Source organism: Sceloporus undulatus, chromosome 6 (genome assembly GCF_019175285.1).
Source record: "Sceloporus undulatus isolate JIND9_A2432 ecotype Alabama chromosome 6, SceUnd_v1.1, whole genome shotgun sequence".
NCBI lineage: Eukaryota > Metazoa > Chordata > Lepidosauria > Squamata > Phrynosomatidae > Sceloporus > Sceloporus undulatus.
Window position 1 is genome coordinate 95,221,342 of NC_056527.1, and position 12,840 is coordinate 95,234,181.

General features: G+C 42.6%; 2 protein-coding genes across 5 annotated transcripts in view; one reads left to right on the top strand and one right to left on the bottom strand.

Moving 5' to 3' along the window:
- Positions 1 to 1,345, bottom strand: part of FAM117A (family with sequence similarity 117 member A) — a 50,080-nt gene extending 48,735 nt beyond the window's left edge. The window contains exon 1 of the mRNA XM_042471925.1: positions 1,021 to 1,345. The gene's annotated coding sequence lies outside the window, so the exon portion shown is untranslated. The remainder of the gene's footprint in view (positions 1 to 1,020) is intronic.
- A 139-nt stretch (positions 1,346 to 1,484) lies between these two features.
- Positions 1,485 to 12,840, top strand: part of KAT7 (lysine acetyltransferase 7) — a 38,145-nt gene continuing 26,789 nt past the window's right edge. For 3 of the 4 annotated variants that reach the window (XR_006104432.1, XM_042471915.1, XM_042471916.1), the window contains exons 1-6: positions 1,485 to 1,624; positions 6,897 to 7,044; positions 8,666 to 8,842; positions 9,441 to 9,680; positions 9,787 to 9,869; positions 12,045 to 12,134. Coding sequence is in view for 3 of the 4 variants with exons in the window: in XM_042471915.1 (XP_042327849.1) it covers positions 1,610 to 1,624; positions 6,897 to 7,044; positions 8,666 to 8,842; positions 9,441 to 9,680; positions 9,787 to 9,869; positions 12,045 to 12,134 (753 nt within the window). In the remaining variant the exon portion in view is untranslated. Of the gene's footprint in view, positions 1,625 to 6,896; positions 7,045 to 7,228; positions 7,601 to 8,665; positions 8,843 to 9,440; positions 9,681 to 9,786; positions 9,870 to 12,044; positions 12,135 to 12,840 lie in introns of those variants that run through there. The other variant, XM_042471917.1, reaches the window with a different exon arrangement.

The following is a 12,840-nucleotide window of genomic DNA, read 5'->3' on the forward strand; positions in this document are numbered from 1 at the left end:
AATTAACTGAAAGATTAAGGGCAACTAGAGATTGTCAAGACCATTCCAGAATCTACAGAACATGATACCATTTTATTAATTACTCTAATTAAAATGCCAGCCATTTCTCTCACTGTTGACAGAGTTGGGTGCATACTTATCTAATTTGCAGATGACACCAAATTAGGAGGAGTCGCTAACACTTCAGAGGACAGGATCAAGATTCAAGATGACCTGAATTGACTAGAAAACTGGGCCAAAGCTAACAAAATGAAATGCAGAGATATAGGATGGAGGACACCTGGCTGAATGAAACTACATGCGAAAGGGATCTAGGATCTCAAGTTGGACGTGAGTCAACAGTGCGATGCAGCAGCTAACAAGGCCAATGCGATTTTAGGCTGCATCAATAGAAGTATAGTGTCTAGATCCAGGGAAGTAATAGTGGCACTCTATTCTGCTTTGGTCAGGCCCCACCTGGAATATTGTGTCCAGTTCTGGGCATCACAATTAAAAAAGGATGTTGAGAAACGAGCCATGTGTCCAAAGGAGAGTGTCTATAAAGTGGTGAAGGGTCTGGAAACCATGTCCTATGCGGAACGACTCAGGGAGCTGGGGATGTTCAGCCTGAAGAAGAGAAAGTTATGAGGTTGTATGACAGCTGTTTAAATACTTGAAGGGATGCCATATTAAGGAGGGAGAAAGCTTGTTTTCTGCTGCTCCAGAGACTAGGAGCAATGGATGCAAGCTCCAGGAAAGAGATTCCAGCTCAACATTAGGAGGAACCTCCTGACATTAAGGGCTGTTCGACAGTGGAACACACTCCTTCCTCGGAGAGTGGTGGAGTCTCCTCCTTTGGAGGTCTTTAAACAGAGGCTGGATGGACATCTGTCGGGGATGCTTTGACTGAGAGTTCCTGCATGGCAGAATGGGGTTGGACTGGATGGCCCTTGCGGTCCCTTCCAACTCTATGAGTCTCTGATTCTTCATAACATGCTGGTTATTATTATTATATGATTATTCCTGCAGTGTGTCTCGGACCTTAGCCACGGACATCTCTACTTTCGCCAAGGGCTAATGGAACTAGACCAGCAGCGAGCATCCTGTCACAACAACCTCCTTCGCCCAAATCAAAGATGGCTGTTCCCATAATGAAAAATAGAGGCCGAGTCCCAAACCAAAGATGGCGGAGCCAGCGCTGAAGGCAAATATGTTCTGCTTTGACTTGCCCATAAGCACAAGGCTGCCCGAAGTAAAGATGGCCACCTCCGCTATTTCGAATGGGGGAGTTGCCCTCATCCAAAATGGCCGTCGCGGTTCGCCCTGTCTCCCAAGGCGTCATTCCCGACTCCAAAATGGCGGCGCGCCGTTGGCGTGAGGTGAGGTTTGTCTGCGTCACGTGACAGGCAGGACGGGGGTGTGTGTATCCCCGTCGTGTGTCCCGGCGGAAGAGTGAAGGGAGTCGGCTGAAAGGTCGCAGCGGGGGGAAAAGGGGGGGGGGGGACAAAGCGGCGCGGCCTAGCGCTGGACAGCCGGAGACACGCCAGTCACCACGGAGACAGCCGGAGCCAACGCGGCGGCCGGGGCGCAGCCACCCTCGCTGCCTCCGCCGCCGCCTCCTCCGACGAGGATGTCGCGCAGGAAGGTAAGAGGCCGCAGAAGGAGCCAAACCCCTTCCCTTCCCTTTCTCCTTTTCCCAACACAGGCTCGAAAACCAGTTAAAAACGTAGGCCTTCAAGCCCCTGTTTCATTTCGCGTCCTGATTGGCTGCCGCCGCCTCCCGCCGCGACCTGAGTGGCCAGCTGTGCCATCAATCATGGGAAGCCCCCGCCCTCAACGGTTATTTGTTTCCCACCTCCCTTTGGGTGAATGTGGTGTCCCGCCTTCTCTCTTCCCTGATTGGCTCCGCGGCTCAGCCCTCATTGGCTAGTCTTCCTATCACTTCCTACTGGCGCGGTTTTCTTCTCCCCGCCTCTCCGTCGACTTCATACTTGGCTGCGTGCCTCGAGAGCGGGGGCTGAGGGAGGCGCTGATTGGCTGGCGGTGCTGGCCTGGATTGGCGTTCCCTCTCTTCCCATTGGTGGACTGCGCCGCGGGAAAGCCCGCCCCCTTAGCGGTGATTGGTGGAAAAGGAAGAGGACAGAGGAGGTTCAAAACAAGACTGGTGGCTGAAGAGGGATTCCTGCTGGAACCCCAGGGAAGGTTATATTGATGAGTGTAGTAGGTTTACATGTGTGTGTTGTGTGTCTTCAAGGCAGAAACATTAAATGCATCAATGTAGGATGAGGACACCTGGCTTAACATGTGAAAGGGATCTGGGAGTCCAAGTAGACCATAAATTGAACATGAGCCAACAGTGTGATGCGGCAGCTAAAAGGGCCAATGCGATTCCAGGCTCCATCAATAGAAGTATAGTGTCTAGATCAATGGAAGTAATAGTGTCACTCTATTCTGTGCCCCACTATTCAAAAAGGACATTGAGAAACTGGAGCATGTTCAAAGGAGGGCCACCAAAATGGTGATGGGTCTAGAAACCATGCCTTACGAGGAACAACTTAGGGGGCTGGGGATTTAACTGAAAGTGTACCTATTTATTTCATGTTTCATAACAGCAGCGACAAAATGAAACTGCTCAGTAGTTCATGACACATGCTACTTTGTGCACATTGTTTCAGGCCTAGAAGTGGGGCATAAGACACTGTAATTCTTCATAACTGTATAGACTCTCCTTGGCTTTGTATTCCTTTCTTGGCATTTGATATTCAGATAACGTTACACTGTTAGTATAAGGAAAGAATCCAGGCAGAAAAAAGGAAAACATGAGTGGGACTATAATCAAAAGTGCAAAGCGCAATAGCACATTTGCTCTAATGATATAATATAAGATGTTTGTGAGTACAACACTTCTTAGGAAGGGTGTTTTCTATACATTTATTCAGATAGGAGGCTGAAATGAGAAGCTCGCTTCTTCTTGTGGTACATGAGTTTGGCTTGCATGTTTGAGTCGCCTTGGACTCATGTATTTTGTAGCCCCCTTTGCAGTAATACTTTTGTAATTCCTTCTGTGGTGACCACTGGTAACATAACACTGACTATCTGAGAAGAGAAGCTTTGTATTAGTAGCCTGGGATGTGTATAGCCTTACATTCCCTCCTGCTCCCAGTCTCTAATACTTTTTAACAGTTCCATAACAGGTAGAAATTCAATCTTCTTCCTTACCGTGGTGTGTCTATATCAGCAGTCACCGCATCTATTGAATTTCTGCCTGTCACACACATGCTAAAGGCACAGGAGCCATAATTGTAGTGTGTCTGCATAAGGGAGTTATTTGTAAATTCATTATTCTGTAAAAAGGGAGCCATTTGTATCAGAAGTGCAAAATCAGATATCCAGAATCTAACTGGATGTCCCACATACAGAGTATCAGACTATAATGCTAGAAGAGAATAGTGCCACTGTGTCTACTGAATCAATCGAAAAGAAACTGCCTTTTTTGCACTAGGCAATGCCACAAGGGAAAGGATTGTTTCTAGTTTGATAGTGATTATTAATCCAGCTGTGAAAGCTGCTTCTTTAGAAAAAAAAATGAATTGTTTCAGGCTCCAAGTGAGGCGCCTATATACAGCACATAGGTTGTATAATGTCCTGAATAAGCTATGAACGGTGTGTCTGTGAACGCAATATTAAATGCTAGTTTCTGTTCTCTGAACTTGGAGATGGTCACAGTCCCACTGAGATGATCACATGTCTAACTGTCACTTGTGGTGATATCACCTCAAATCCCCATATTCTTTCTTAGGGCATTGCTGTTCCCATGATTCCCACTGGAAGCCAATTCCTCTATGTTTTAAAATCCCTTCACTGGCTGCCTATTAGCTTCCTGGCAAGATACAAAGTTTTGGTTTTAACCTTTAAAGCCCTACATGGCCTGGGTCCTGACTTTTAGGAGCGCCTTCTCCCATATCATCCTTCCCGCACTCTCGGCTCTGCTGGGAAGAATCTGCTTTAAATGAAGAGGACTAGACTCTCTGCAGTGACCCAGCGTTCCTTTTCAGCAGCTGCTCCTAGACTCTGGAATGACCTGCCGGACGAGATCTGTCAGATTACCACCTTGGAAACCTTTAAGAAGGCTATTAAGGTCAGTTACAGACGGGCATAAAGTACGGACTCAGTCTGTACTAGGGTTAGAAAGGGGCGTCCCTTCCGGACTCCCCTAACCCTAGTATGGACCGAGTCCGTACAAAATGGCAGCGCCCGTTCCACACAGGGCCGCCATCTTTATATAGCGGGCGCACTGTGTCTGCACGTCGCACGGCGCATATGACGCCGCGAGTGCGCCATTGGCGCCTCATGCGTCATAGCCTCGACACATAGAGAAGTGCCATTTTGGCGCTTCTTTTTAGCTGTGCTGGGAAGCCTCACGGTTTGGCTTCTGGGGCTTCTCGGCGCAGCTAATGACCGCGCAGGCAGAGCGCCACTTTTCGGCGCTCTGTAATGCGCCCAAGACAGATCTCTTCCGGCAGGCCTTTCCAGACTAGAATATCCTTGCTGACCTGCCTCCCCCCTGCCTTTTTCTACCATTATCCCCCATCTTTATCTTTATTCTACACAGATCCCGCTTGAAACTCTTATTTCATTTTAATTGTTATTGTATATTAATGTTTTTAACTTTTTTCTTGGTTTAATCTCCTTTTAGCATTTAATTATGTTTTTATGACTGGGGGGAGGGATTTTTGGAATTTTTAATGTATTCTCTTTTAACTGTATTTTGCTTTACTGTTGTAATCCACTTGGATTCCTAGAGATTAGGCGGAATATAAATAAATATTATCATCATTATTATATATAAGTCTGGACAATTCTGGCTCTTGGTCTCTGAGATCAGGCCAACATAGTTAATTACAAGATGACGTACACTGCAATAAAACAATAATATTTCTATAGTAAGTTAAAATACATTATATCTGTCTATTTGTATAGCATACTAAAACAACAACAAAGACAAATGCTAACATGTTCAGTCAAGTCTTTGTGTAGGCTTTTCTATAATCAAAGTCTGCAGTATCAATAAAATGGGAAGGGGGGGGGTGATTCGTTCACAAAGGATAGCTGATCTCATGGGATCTAGTAGTCCTATATCTATTCAAACAGTCAGATCTTGCAGTCATTGTTTAACAGAGTTTGGCAGTGTGAAAATCAGTACTCCTTACATACTATTCTAAAAACTCAAGTTTAGCCACTAAATTTAAAACAAAATGTTTCTGTTGGTTGATTGTCATTTCAGTAGTACAATATAACATTTAAAAATATGTTTATTCACTCTTTAGCCTCCAACGCACAAACATTTGTGGCTGCAGTTCTCCTTTAATTTAATATACTATTAATAATGTATGTTGACTGTACAATACAGTCCACCCTTGCACAGTCTTTTACTGTCTTTTTGGAACTTTGTTCCTTTCTGTCTCTGACTTCTGAATCCCAATCCTTTTGTTTTCTTTTCCCAACACATCATTCCAATAGCACCTCCTATTCACACTCTATCAACCTGTCATCATCTACTGGTATATACAAATATGCTCCACTCAACATTCTACATTTATAATTCAGTCTTCAGGCACATATTTTGAACCATATTTGTCATCTGATATCATAATATGGATGCAATATATTACTGCAAGCTATATTATAATCTTATGTTAGTCTGTAGAATCAGTATGTAGAGAGATCTTTTAGCACCTTTGAGATCTCTCTGCAAACGGTGTGACATCAGCAAGATCTCAGCCATGTTTGGGGTCTATGAAACAGGCTAATGCACAGAGTGCCCGATTTCTGCCACAGAGAGCAGATGATCATTTGGTGTGGGATGAAGAAGCAACCTTCCATATATTTTGAAGTCTAGTCACCATTATTATTATTATTATTATTATTATTATTATTATTATTAACCTTTATTTATAAAGCGCTGTAAATTTACACAGCACTGTACATACAATCTTTTAGTTAGATGTAGGGATTATGGGAGCTATAGTGCAAAGTAGCTAGAAGCCCAATGTTTTGTTGGTGATTTCCAAGTGCTTCTATGAAACAATAACATATTTTGAGATCTGACTTATAGCACCTGACAGGCTCCAGCCACATAGGTGGCAATGAGGGATTATGCAAGTCAGTCCAAAAATATCTGCAGGCCTTAGTTACCTACTCCTGCCTTAAAGTATGGCGATAGGTTCCTCTAAAGTGTTGACTAATGTGAGTTGTGTTAGAGGACAGGGACATCAGGCTCTAAACTGTTTTGAAGCTGTGACTGGTATACAAGAGAATGTGCTACTTTTGTGGCTTTTTTAGCCCTCTTCAGAGGTTTTGACCTACAAAAGCCTTGACAGCTTGACTTAAGAGTTAGCAATAACAATAGCAAGCGATTTACAATGTGTAAGCTAATTGCCCCCAACAAGCTGGGTACTTATTTTAAAAACCTTGGAAGGATGCCAGGCTGAGTCTACCCTGAGCCCCTGGCTGGTATTGAACTCAAAACCTTGTAGCTTGTGAGTCAATGGCTGTAGTACAGGCATTTAACCAGTGTGCCACCTTTCCTTTGTGAGATACCACTGAAATTATTTTAAATGAATATATCTCACTTTTCTCCCAGCATGGGAATTTAACATTATACAAAAACTCAACATCAGGCCCTGACAGACATGTTCTTGCACACCTATGGATAGTCATCTGCACTATAGTCTGAGCATTCCTCTCATCTCAAATATTGTAAGATTTTAATTTGTGCTTGATGGATTTGTGAGTAAGACATACTTTTAATTGAAAGTGTTTGTGTTTTGATGATAGGTATTTGTGCTGAGCCCTTAGGAGGTGATCCTATACAAATAATACATTTGCCTTTTTGTTTTGTGTCTTTGGTCTTTCAGAGAAATGCAGGCAGCAGTTCTGATGGGACCGAGGACTCTGATTTCTCTACAGACCCAGAACATACAGACAGTTCGGAAAGTGATGGCACTTCACGCCAGTCAGCACGCGTGACCCGCTCTTCTGCTAGACTTAGCCAGAGTTCTCAAGGTGCATCTGCGAGTGCCTTCAAAATAATTAAACTGTGTATCTTACAATACTTATATACAGGTTACAAATTCCACAGTTAACAAAGCCTGTGATAGTGAAATTCCATTTTTAGAAAGTTTTTAATGCCCTCCCAGCCCCCTTTTTCCTTCATGTTCTCTCTCTAGGTGGAGAGTTTTTAGCAGCATTGGCATTAGGGAAGTGGTGAAAGAGGGCTGGAGAAACACAGACTTTTTGTTGGTTTGTTGCAGTGTGTTTGCAGTAAACAACACAATAAAGCTTGAACTGATGGAAAAATTGATTCTGCTCTCTCATATCCTAATATAGCTGTATGTGCCTACCTAAAACAGTCAAGTTAAATATCAGCTACTTCCTTTACTGAGCATGTATGAAGCACTAAATAGAGAAGAAAGAGACTAGATAAGCCTTTTTCACCTATGTTAAAAGAAAGCATGGATCTACCAGTATATGTTTGGCTATCAAAAAGAATATCATAGGAAAAGTGAAGGCTGATGAAAGAAAACGTCATTCCTGGCTGCATTTGGGATGAAACCTTCAGGTATAAAGTTCAGCATGTTTTCCCCTTCATGCAAGGCTTATCTGACCTGGTTGTTTCATTTCACATGTGCATGTTGTTAGTTTCCAATAGAAAGTTTGCTGAAACATGTTGAACTGCTTTTCTTTTCTTTGTTTTTAGTTAAAGTAATAATGTCCAGGAACATATATACTTTGTTAACTGAAGCATACCTGTATTGGAGGGTTTCCAGTGCTTGACCATTTTCCCCTTTAGCCCTACTACAAGAGGCATCCTCTATACAGTATTAGTGAAGCCTCCACCTACTTGCACCTTAATTGAATCTTTGTCTATCCTTATATCAAGCTGTAGCTGTGAGCCATGTAAACAGTTGCACACCATGGGGGCATGGAACAGATCATTCCATAAGATGGGTGCATTCATTCCACAGGTCCAGATATGATGCTGTCTTGGGCGATGCTGGCTGTATGCCCACATGCACAGACCCCAATAATCCTTTTTCATCTTTGGAAGGCATTGGAGAGGTTACTTTCAAACCACTCCTCCATCAAAGAAAGATCAATCTATATAAAAATCTCAGTGTAAGAGAATGGAGAACTAGTACCTATGATGAAAGTGTGTACTGAGTGAAATCAACATATTGAATTCTTCTCTGACAGGTTGCCAGAGGTTGCCCCCCCCCCCCCGGTACCCAAAATTAGTGTAAACCTATGCAAGTAGATCTTGGGCAAGATCCAAAGGTCTTCCAGCATTGGGGCTGGGAGCTAGTGGCTTGCCTGAGGTCCTCTGATCAGCTCATGGTTCAGATGGGACTTGAATATAGAATCTGCTAGCTCATATTTGTCACTGGCCCCATTTCTCATGTGTATTATCTGAGTTGAACATGATTTAGGATTAGGAATGAATTCATCAATTGAGAAGTGTTTGCACCTTAAGCTCATACTTTTAAAAACCTTGACTATAGTCAGGCTCTCACTGTCAGAAACAATGTTAATATGGGAAGAGCTGTGAGTGCTAAGGTGCTTTGATCAGTGCTTCATCAAATGAAATATATTTCTCCTTTTTATCTTCTTCACCTTGTAAAATCAGATTCCAGTCCAGTTCGAAATCCCCCATCATTTGGAGGAGAGGAGCCTGTCTATTCTACCAGAAGAGTAACCCGCAGCCAGCAACAGCCTGCACCTGTAACTCCCAAAAAATACCCACTTCGACAGACCCGCTCATCTGGATCAGAAACGGAGCAAGTGGTGGACTTTTCTGATCGAGGTTGGTGAACTGGGCACAGGGAGTGGGGAGCTACTGGTAAATGGGATCATACTGGATTTATTTCTATGTTGTTCATTAGACTTTCTGTACAGAATGCTTCCTTCCAGAATGCCCAGGGAGCTTTAGAATTAGAGGCAGTACTTAGCTAAGGCTGCCTTTCAAATCTGAGTATTGTATATACTCATATACTGTATAAGTCTAGAGATTTTAGTAAAAAAATTCACCCAAAAAAGCTGAGTCGACTTATCTATGGGTCAATATAAGCACTGTACTTGAACTCATATTTAAAAAGGGGAATGCTGTGGTGAAAATCAAGAGTAATCTGTTCTGGAAGCGCTGACCTCCCTCTACTCTCTCATCCATCCAGCCTTTAGGGTGAGCACAAACAGTTATGAGGTCATATATCTACCTCTCATTTTTCCTTTTGGGTTGAGGCTACTCTCAGAAATTTGGTCTGGAGATCAATAATATGTCTTTAATACCATGTTACATTTTAGGCCTGGTATTAACACCTGCATATTAATTCTTTGGAGAAGTTCCTTCTTTTTAATGTTTTCCAGTTTCTTAACACACTCTTGTAATGTTGTGACTGTCACAGACACTAAGAATGCAGCCGATCACGATGAGTCTCCACCCCGGACGCCAACTGGGAATGCCCCATCCTCAGAATCTGATATCGATATCTCCAGTCCCAACATGTCCCACGATGAGAGCATTGCCAAGGATATGTCTATGAAGGATTCTGGAAGTGATCTGTCCCATCGTCCCAAACGCCGTCGTTTCCATGAAAGCTACAATTTCAACATGAAATGTCCCACCCCTGGCTGCAATTCTTTAGGTATTATAGAACCCACCATAAACTAAGTTCCAATTTTTAAAATCTCATGTCTGAATCTGCTAGCTGTCCTTTTCATCACTAAATACAATATGTATTCTCTCCTCAGGCCATCTGACAGGGAAACATGAGAGGCACTTTTCCATATCTGGATGTCCGCTATATCATAACCTTTCAGCAGATGAATGCAAGGTAACAGTTTCTCTTGGCATGTGTGAAAAAGAGGGGAAAATCCATTGGAGGGAATTGCAAGTGGGGGGGGGGGGGGGGGGGGTGGGAAATGAAAGGTTTCAGCATGTTTTACCTGCACATCCTTGCAAAGCAACTCTCCTTTCAGTGCAGCTGTGTAGTTTGTTTTGCATTATGTCAAAACTGGGATTTTGGGATGTTGTTTTTTTGTTGAGAAAAAACCCTAGCTTATGATTCCATCTTGTTAGGAGACAGATTATTCAAGGATGCTGGCTGGAGGAAACACATAGGAATGATCCAGCAATGTGCACTAGCATACTTGGTTCATCATAAGCCAAAATTCTAATATATCATTATGTATGAAGTGAGTGAGCAGCAAATGCATTTTTCATTATTTGTAACTGAGATATTATTTTTAATAATTTTTTACAAACGTCTAACCCAAATGAGAGCAACAAAAAGATCTCACAAGCAACCATACATCCCTTCCCGCATACACAATAAAAATCAGAGATAGTAAAAGGGCTACAGTGCCTGTGAAAATGTAATTTAGTGGCATATCTTTATTAATCTGGAATATTGGTATGCAAAGGGATCTTGTAGACTTTTGAGACTAACTGTGAAAGAAGTTGTAACATAAACTTTTGTAGACTAGGTCTGCTTCCTCAGATGCAGGAAAAAGTAGAACTAGTCTATGAAGGCTTTTGGTACAGTTTCTTTCGCACTGTTAGTCTCAAAAGTGTTACTTGTATTTTCACATGGATATTGTAACATCAACTAACATTTGATAGAAATTAGTGTGGACACCAGTCAGTCTTCTTTAGAATAATTATTTTTAAGGTGGTGCTATAATTTTAAAAAAAGCTCCCTTAATTAATTACTGGTCATTTCTCTGAAGTTGAGGGCATTCACATGAGGAATGGGTAGCACCATCTTATGTGCTATTTTTTTTTCTTTCACCATTGGTTATGTGGGCTATGGCCAGTGCAAGTAGTAGACCAAAAACATCTGGAGGGCCACAGGTGCCTACTCCAAAACAGAGCATGAATTTGGGAAGCAGGAAATCAGAATTTGAACCTGACCAGGGAATGCAAGGAAGTATCTTCATTTGTCTTTCATGTGCCTTGTACCAAAAAAAGTCATATTAAGAGCAAAAGAGAGAACTCCTTGGATTTGAACCCATGCCGTAGACGTGTTCCTTAACAGTTCAGCTACAGCAGCAGAGATGCATCAGATGCATTGTCAATCATTAATTTTCCTGAGCCTCAAAGCCTAGTTGTAGATGTTGGGAGTGGAGGGCTGGAGGAGGAGCCCTTCTCAAATGAAACCACTCACATTTTTACATGGTGAGGGTCTTGGGTTTATATCTATGGAAGAACTTTCAAATGGGAAGGGGTCTTCTGTGGTCAGGCACATTGAGCCTATTAGGAAGAGTGCTGTATGGACCAATAGTCTGGCTCCTGAGTGGGGTGAACAATCCTTAGAGGTGTTATTGTTGGCAAGGAAGAGGAAGGCAGGTTTCCTGTAGCTGTTTTTTCTCTGGCTGATGAATAACGTATGGCTGGACAACCTTATGCTTTTATCATCTTTCTGGGAGACATAGGGGATGGGCAGTCAGTGACTCTTGGATCCCAGCTTGTGCAAGACACCAGAATGTCAACTTTGGAGTTCCTGAGTATCCTACTTCCTTCTGTGTCTCTTAGCTTGTTGGAGAAAAGTGGATGGGAAACCAATTCCATCTTTTAATTGCCGTAGCTAAGCTCCATCCAAGTTCATTGTTTTTAACACACATTCCTTTGTTGTGGATAATCTTTATCAGAATCATCTGTAGTGGTGCTTTCAGTTGCACTATTAGTAGTATCCATACTATTTCGGGAGTCCATCTGATCCATTTCTCTTCCCATCTGGATCTTTCACTTGGAATAGTGAGCCAGAAGGTCCTGGCAGCCACAGGACCTGGAAAGATAGCCAAACTCAGATCTTTGTGAATCAAGGTATTGCAGGCTAAGGAAATTTCTCTTTGTATCTGTAAAGCTTAAATATGTCCATTTCAAGATCAACAGTGCCTTATCTCCCCCAATTTGTGCCTTTTGACTGGAGCATGTTTCCTTTATCTATACAAGAGCTTGTATATTGTGGGAAATACAGGATTTAGATTATCTCTTTCTGGATTTATAGGTCAGAGCACAGAGTCGGGACAAACAAGTTGAGGAGAGGATGCTGTCTCACCGACAAGATGACAATAATAGACATGCCACCAGACATCAGGTAGTCTATTTATATTACATTTTGTCAGGCTCAGTGCAGGAAATCCAAGCTGTCTGTGTCTAGTCCTCAGTACATCTCAGATGTCTTTGAAACAGCATTAAAGCCAAATTCCATCTGAATGTATAGCCCCCAGGATCAGGGCCAGTAGTGTGCTCTCAGCCTGACTTACCTTGTGCTGAGGATACAATTAGGAACTGGAAAGTCATGTGTATTGCTTGGAGCTCATTAGGGTAAAGGCAAACATATACAGTGGGTCCTTGGGATTCACTGGGGTTTGGTTCCAGGATTCCCTGTGGATACCAAAATCTGTGGATATTCAAGTCTTATTAAAACCGTGGCACAGTAAAATGGTGTCCCTTGTATAAATAATCAAGGTTTAGTTTTGACAGTATATATTTGAATAATGTTTTCAAACTGTAGATGCTTGAATCTGTGGTTAAAAAATCTGTGGATAAAGAGGGCTGACTGTAAATGTATCTAATGAACAATAAACCAACTGAAGAAGATTTCACTAAAGAAGCTATGGTGTGACCCTGATGAATCTTGTCCTGTTCCATCCTTCTCCTGTACTTACAGGACTTGCCTATAAGCTCCCCCAGAAGCTTGTAGGCAAGTCCTCCCACATTATCCTTTTTTAAAAAATTGGACCATAGTTCTTCATTGGCTACCAGATTGCCCCTGGGTATGTTTAGAATAATTCACTACC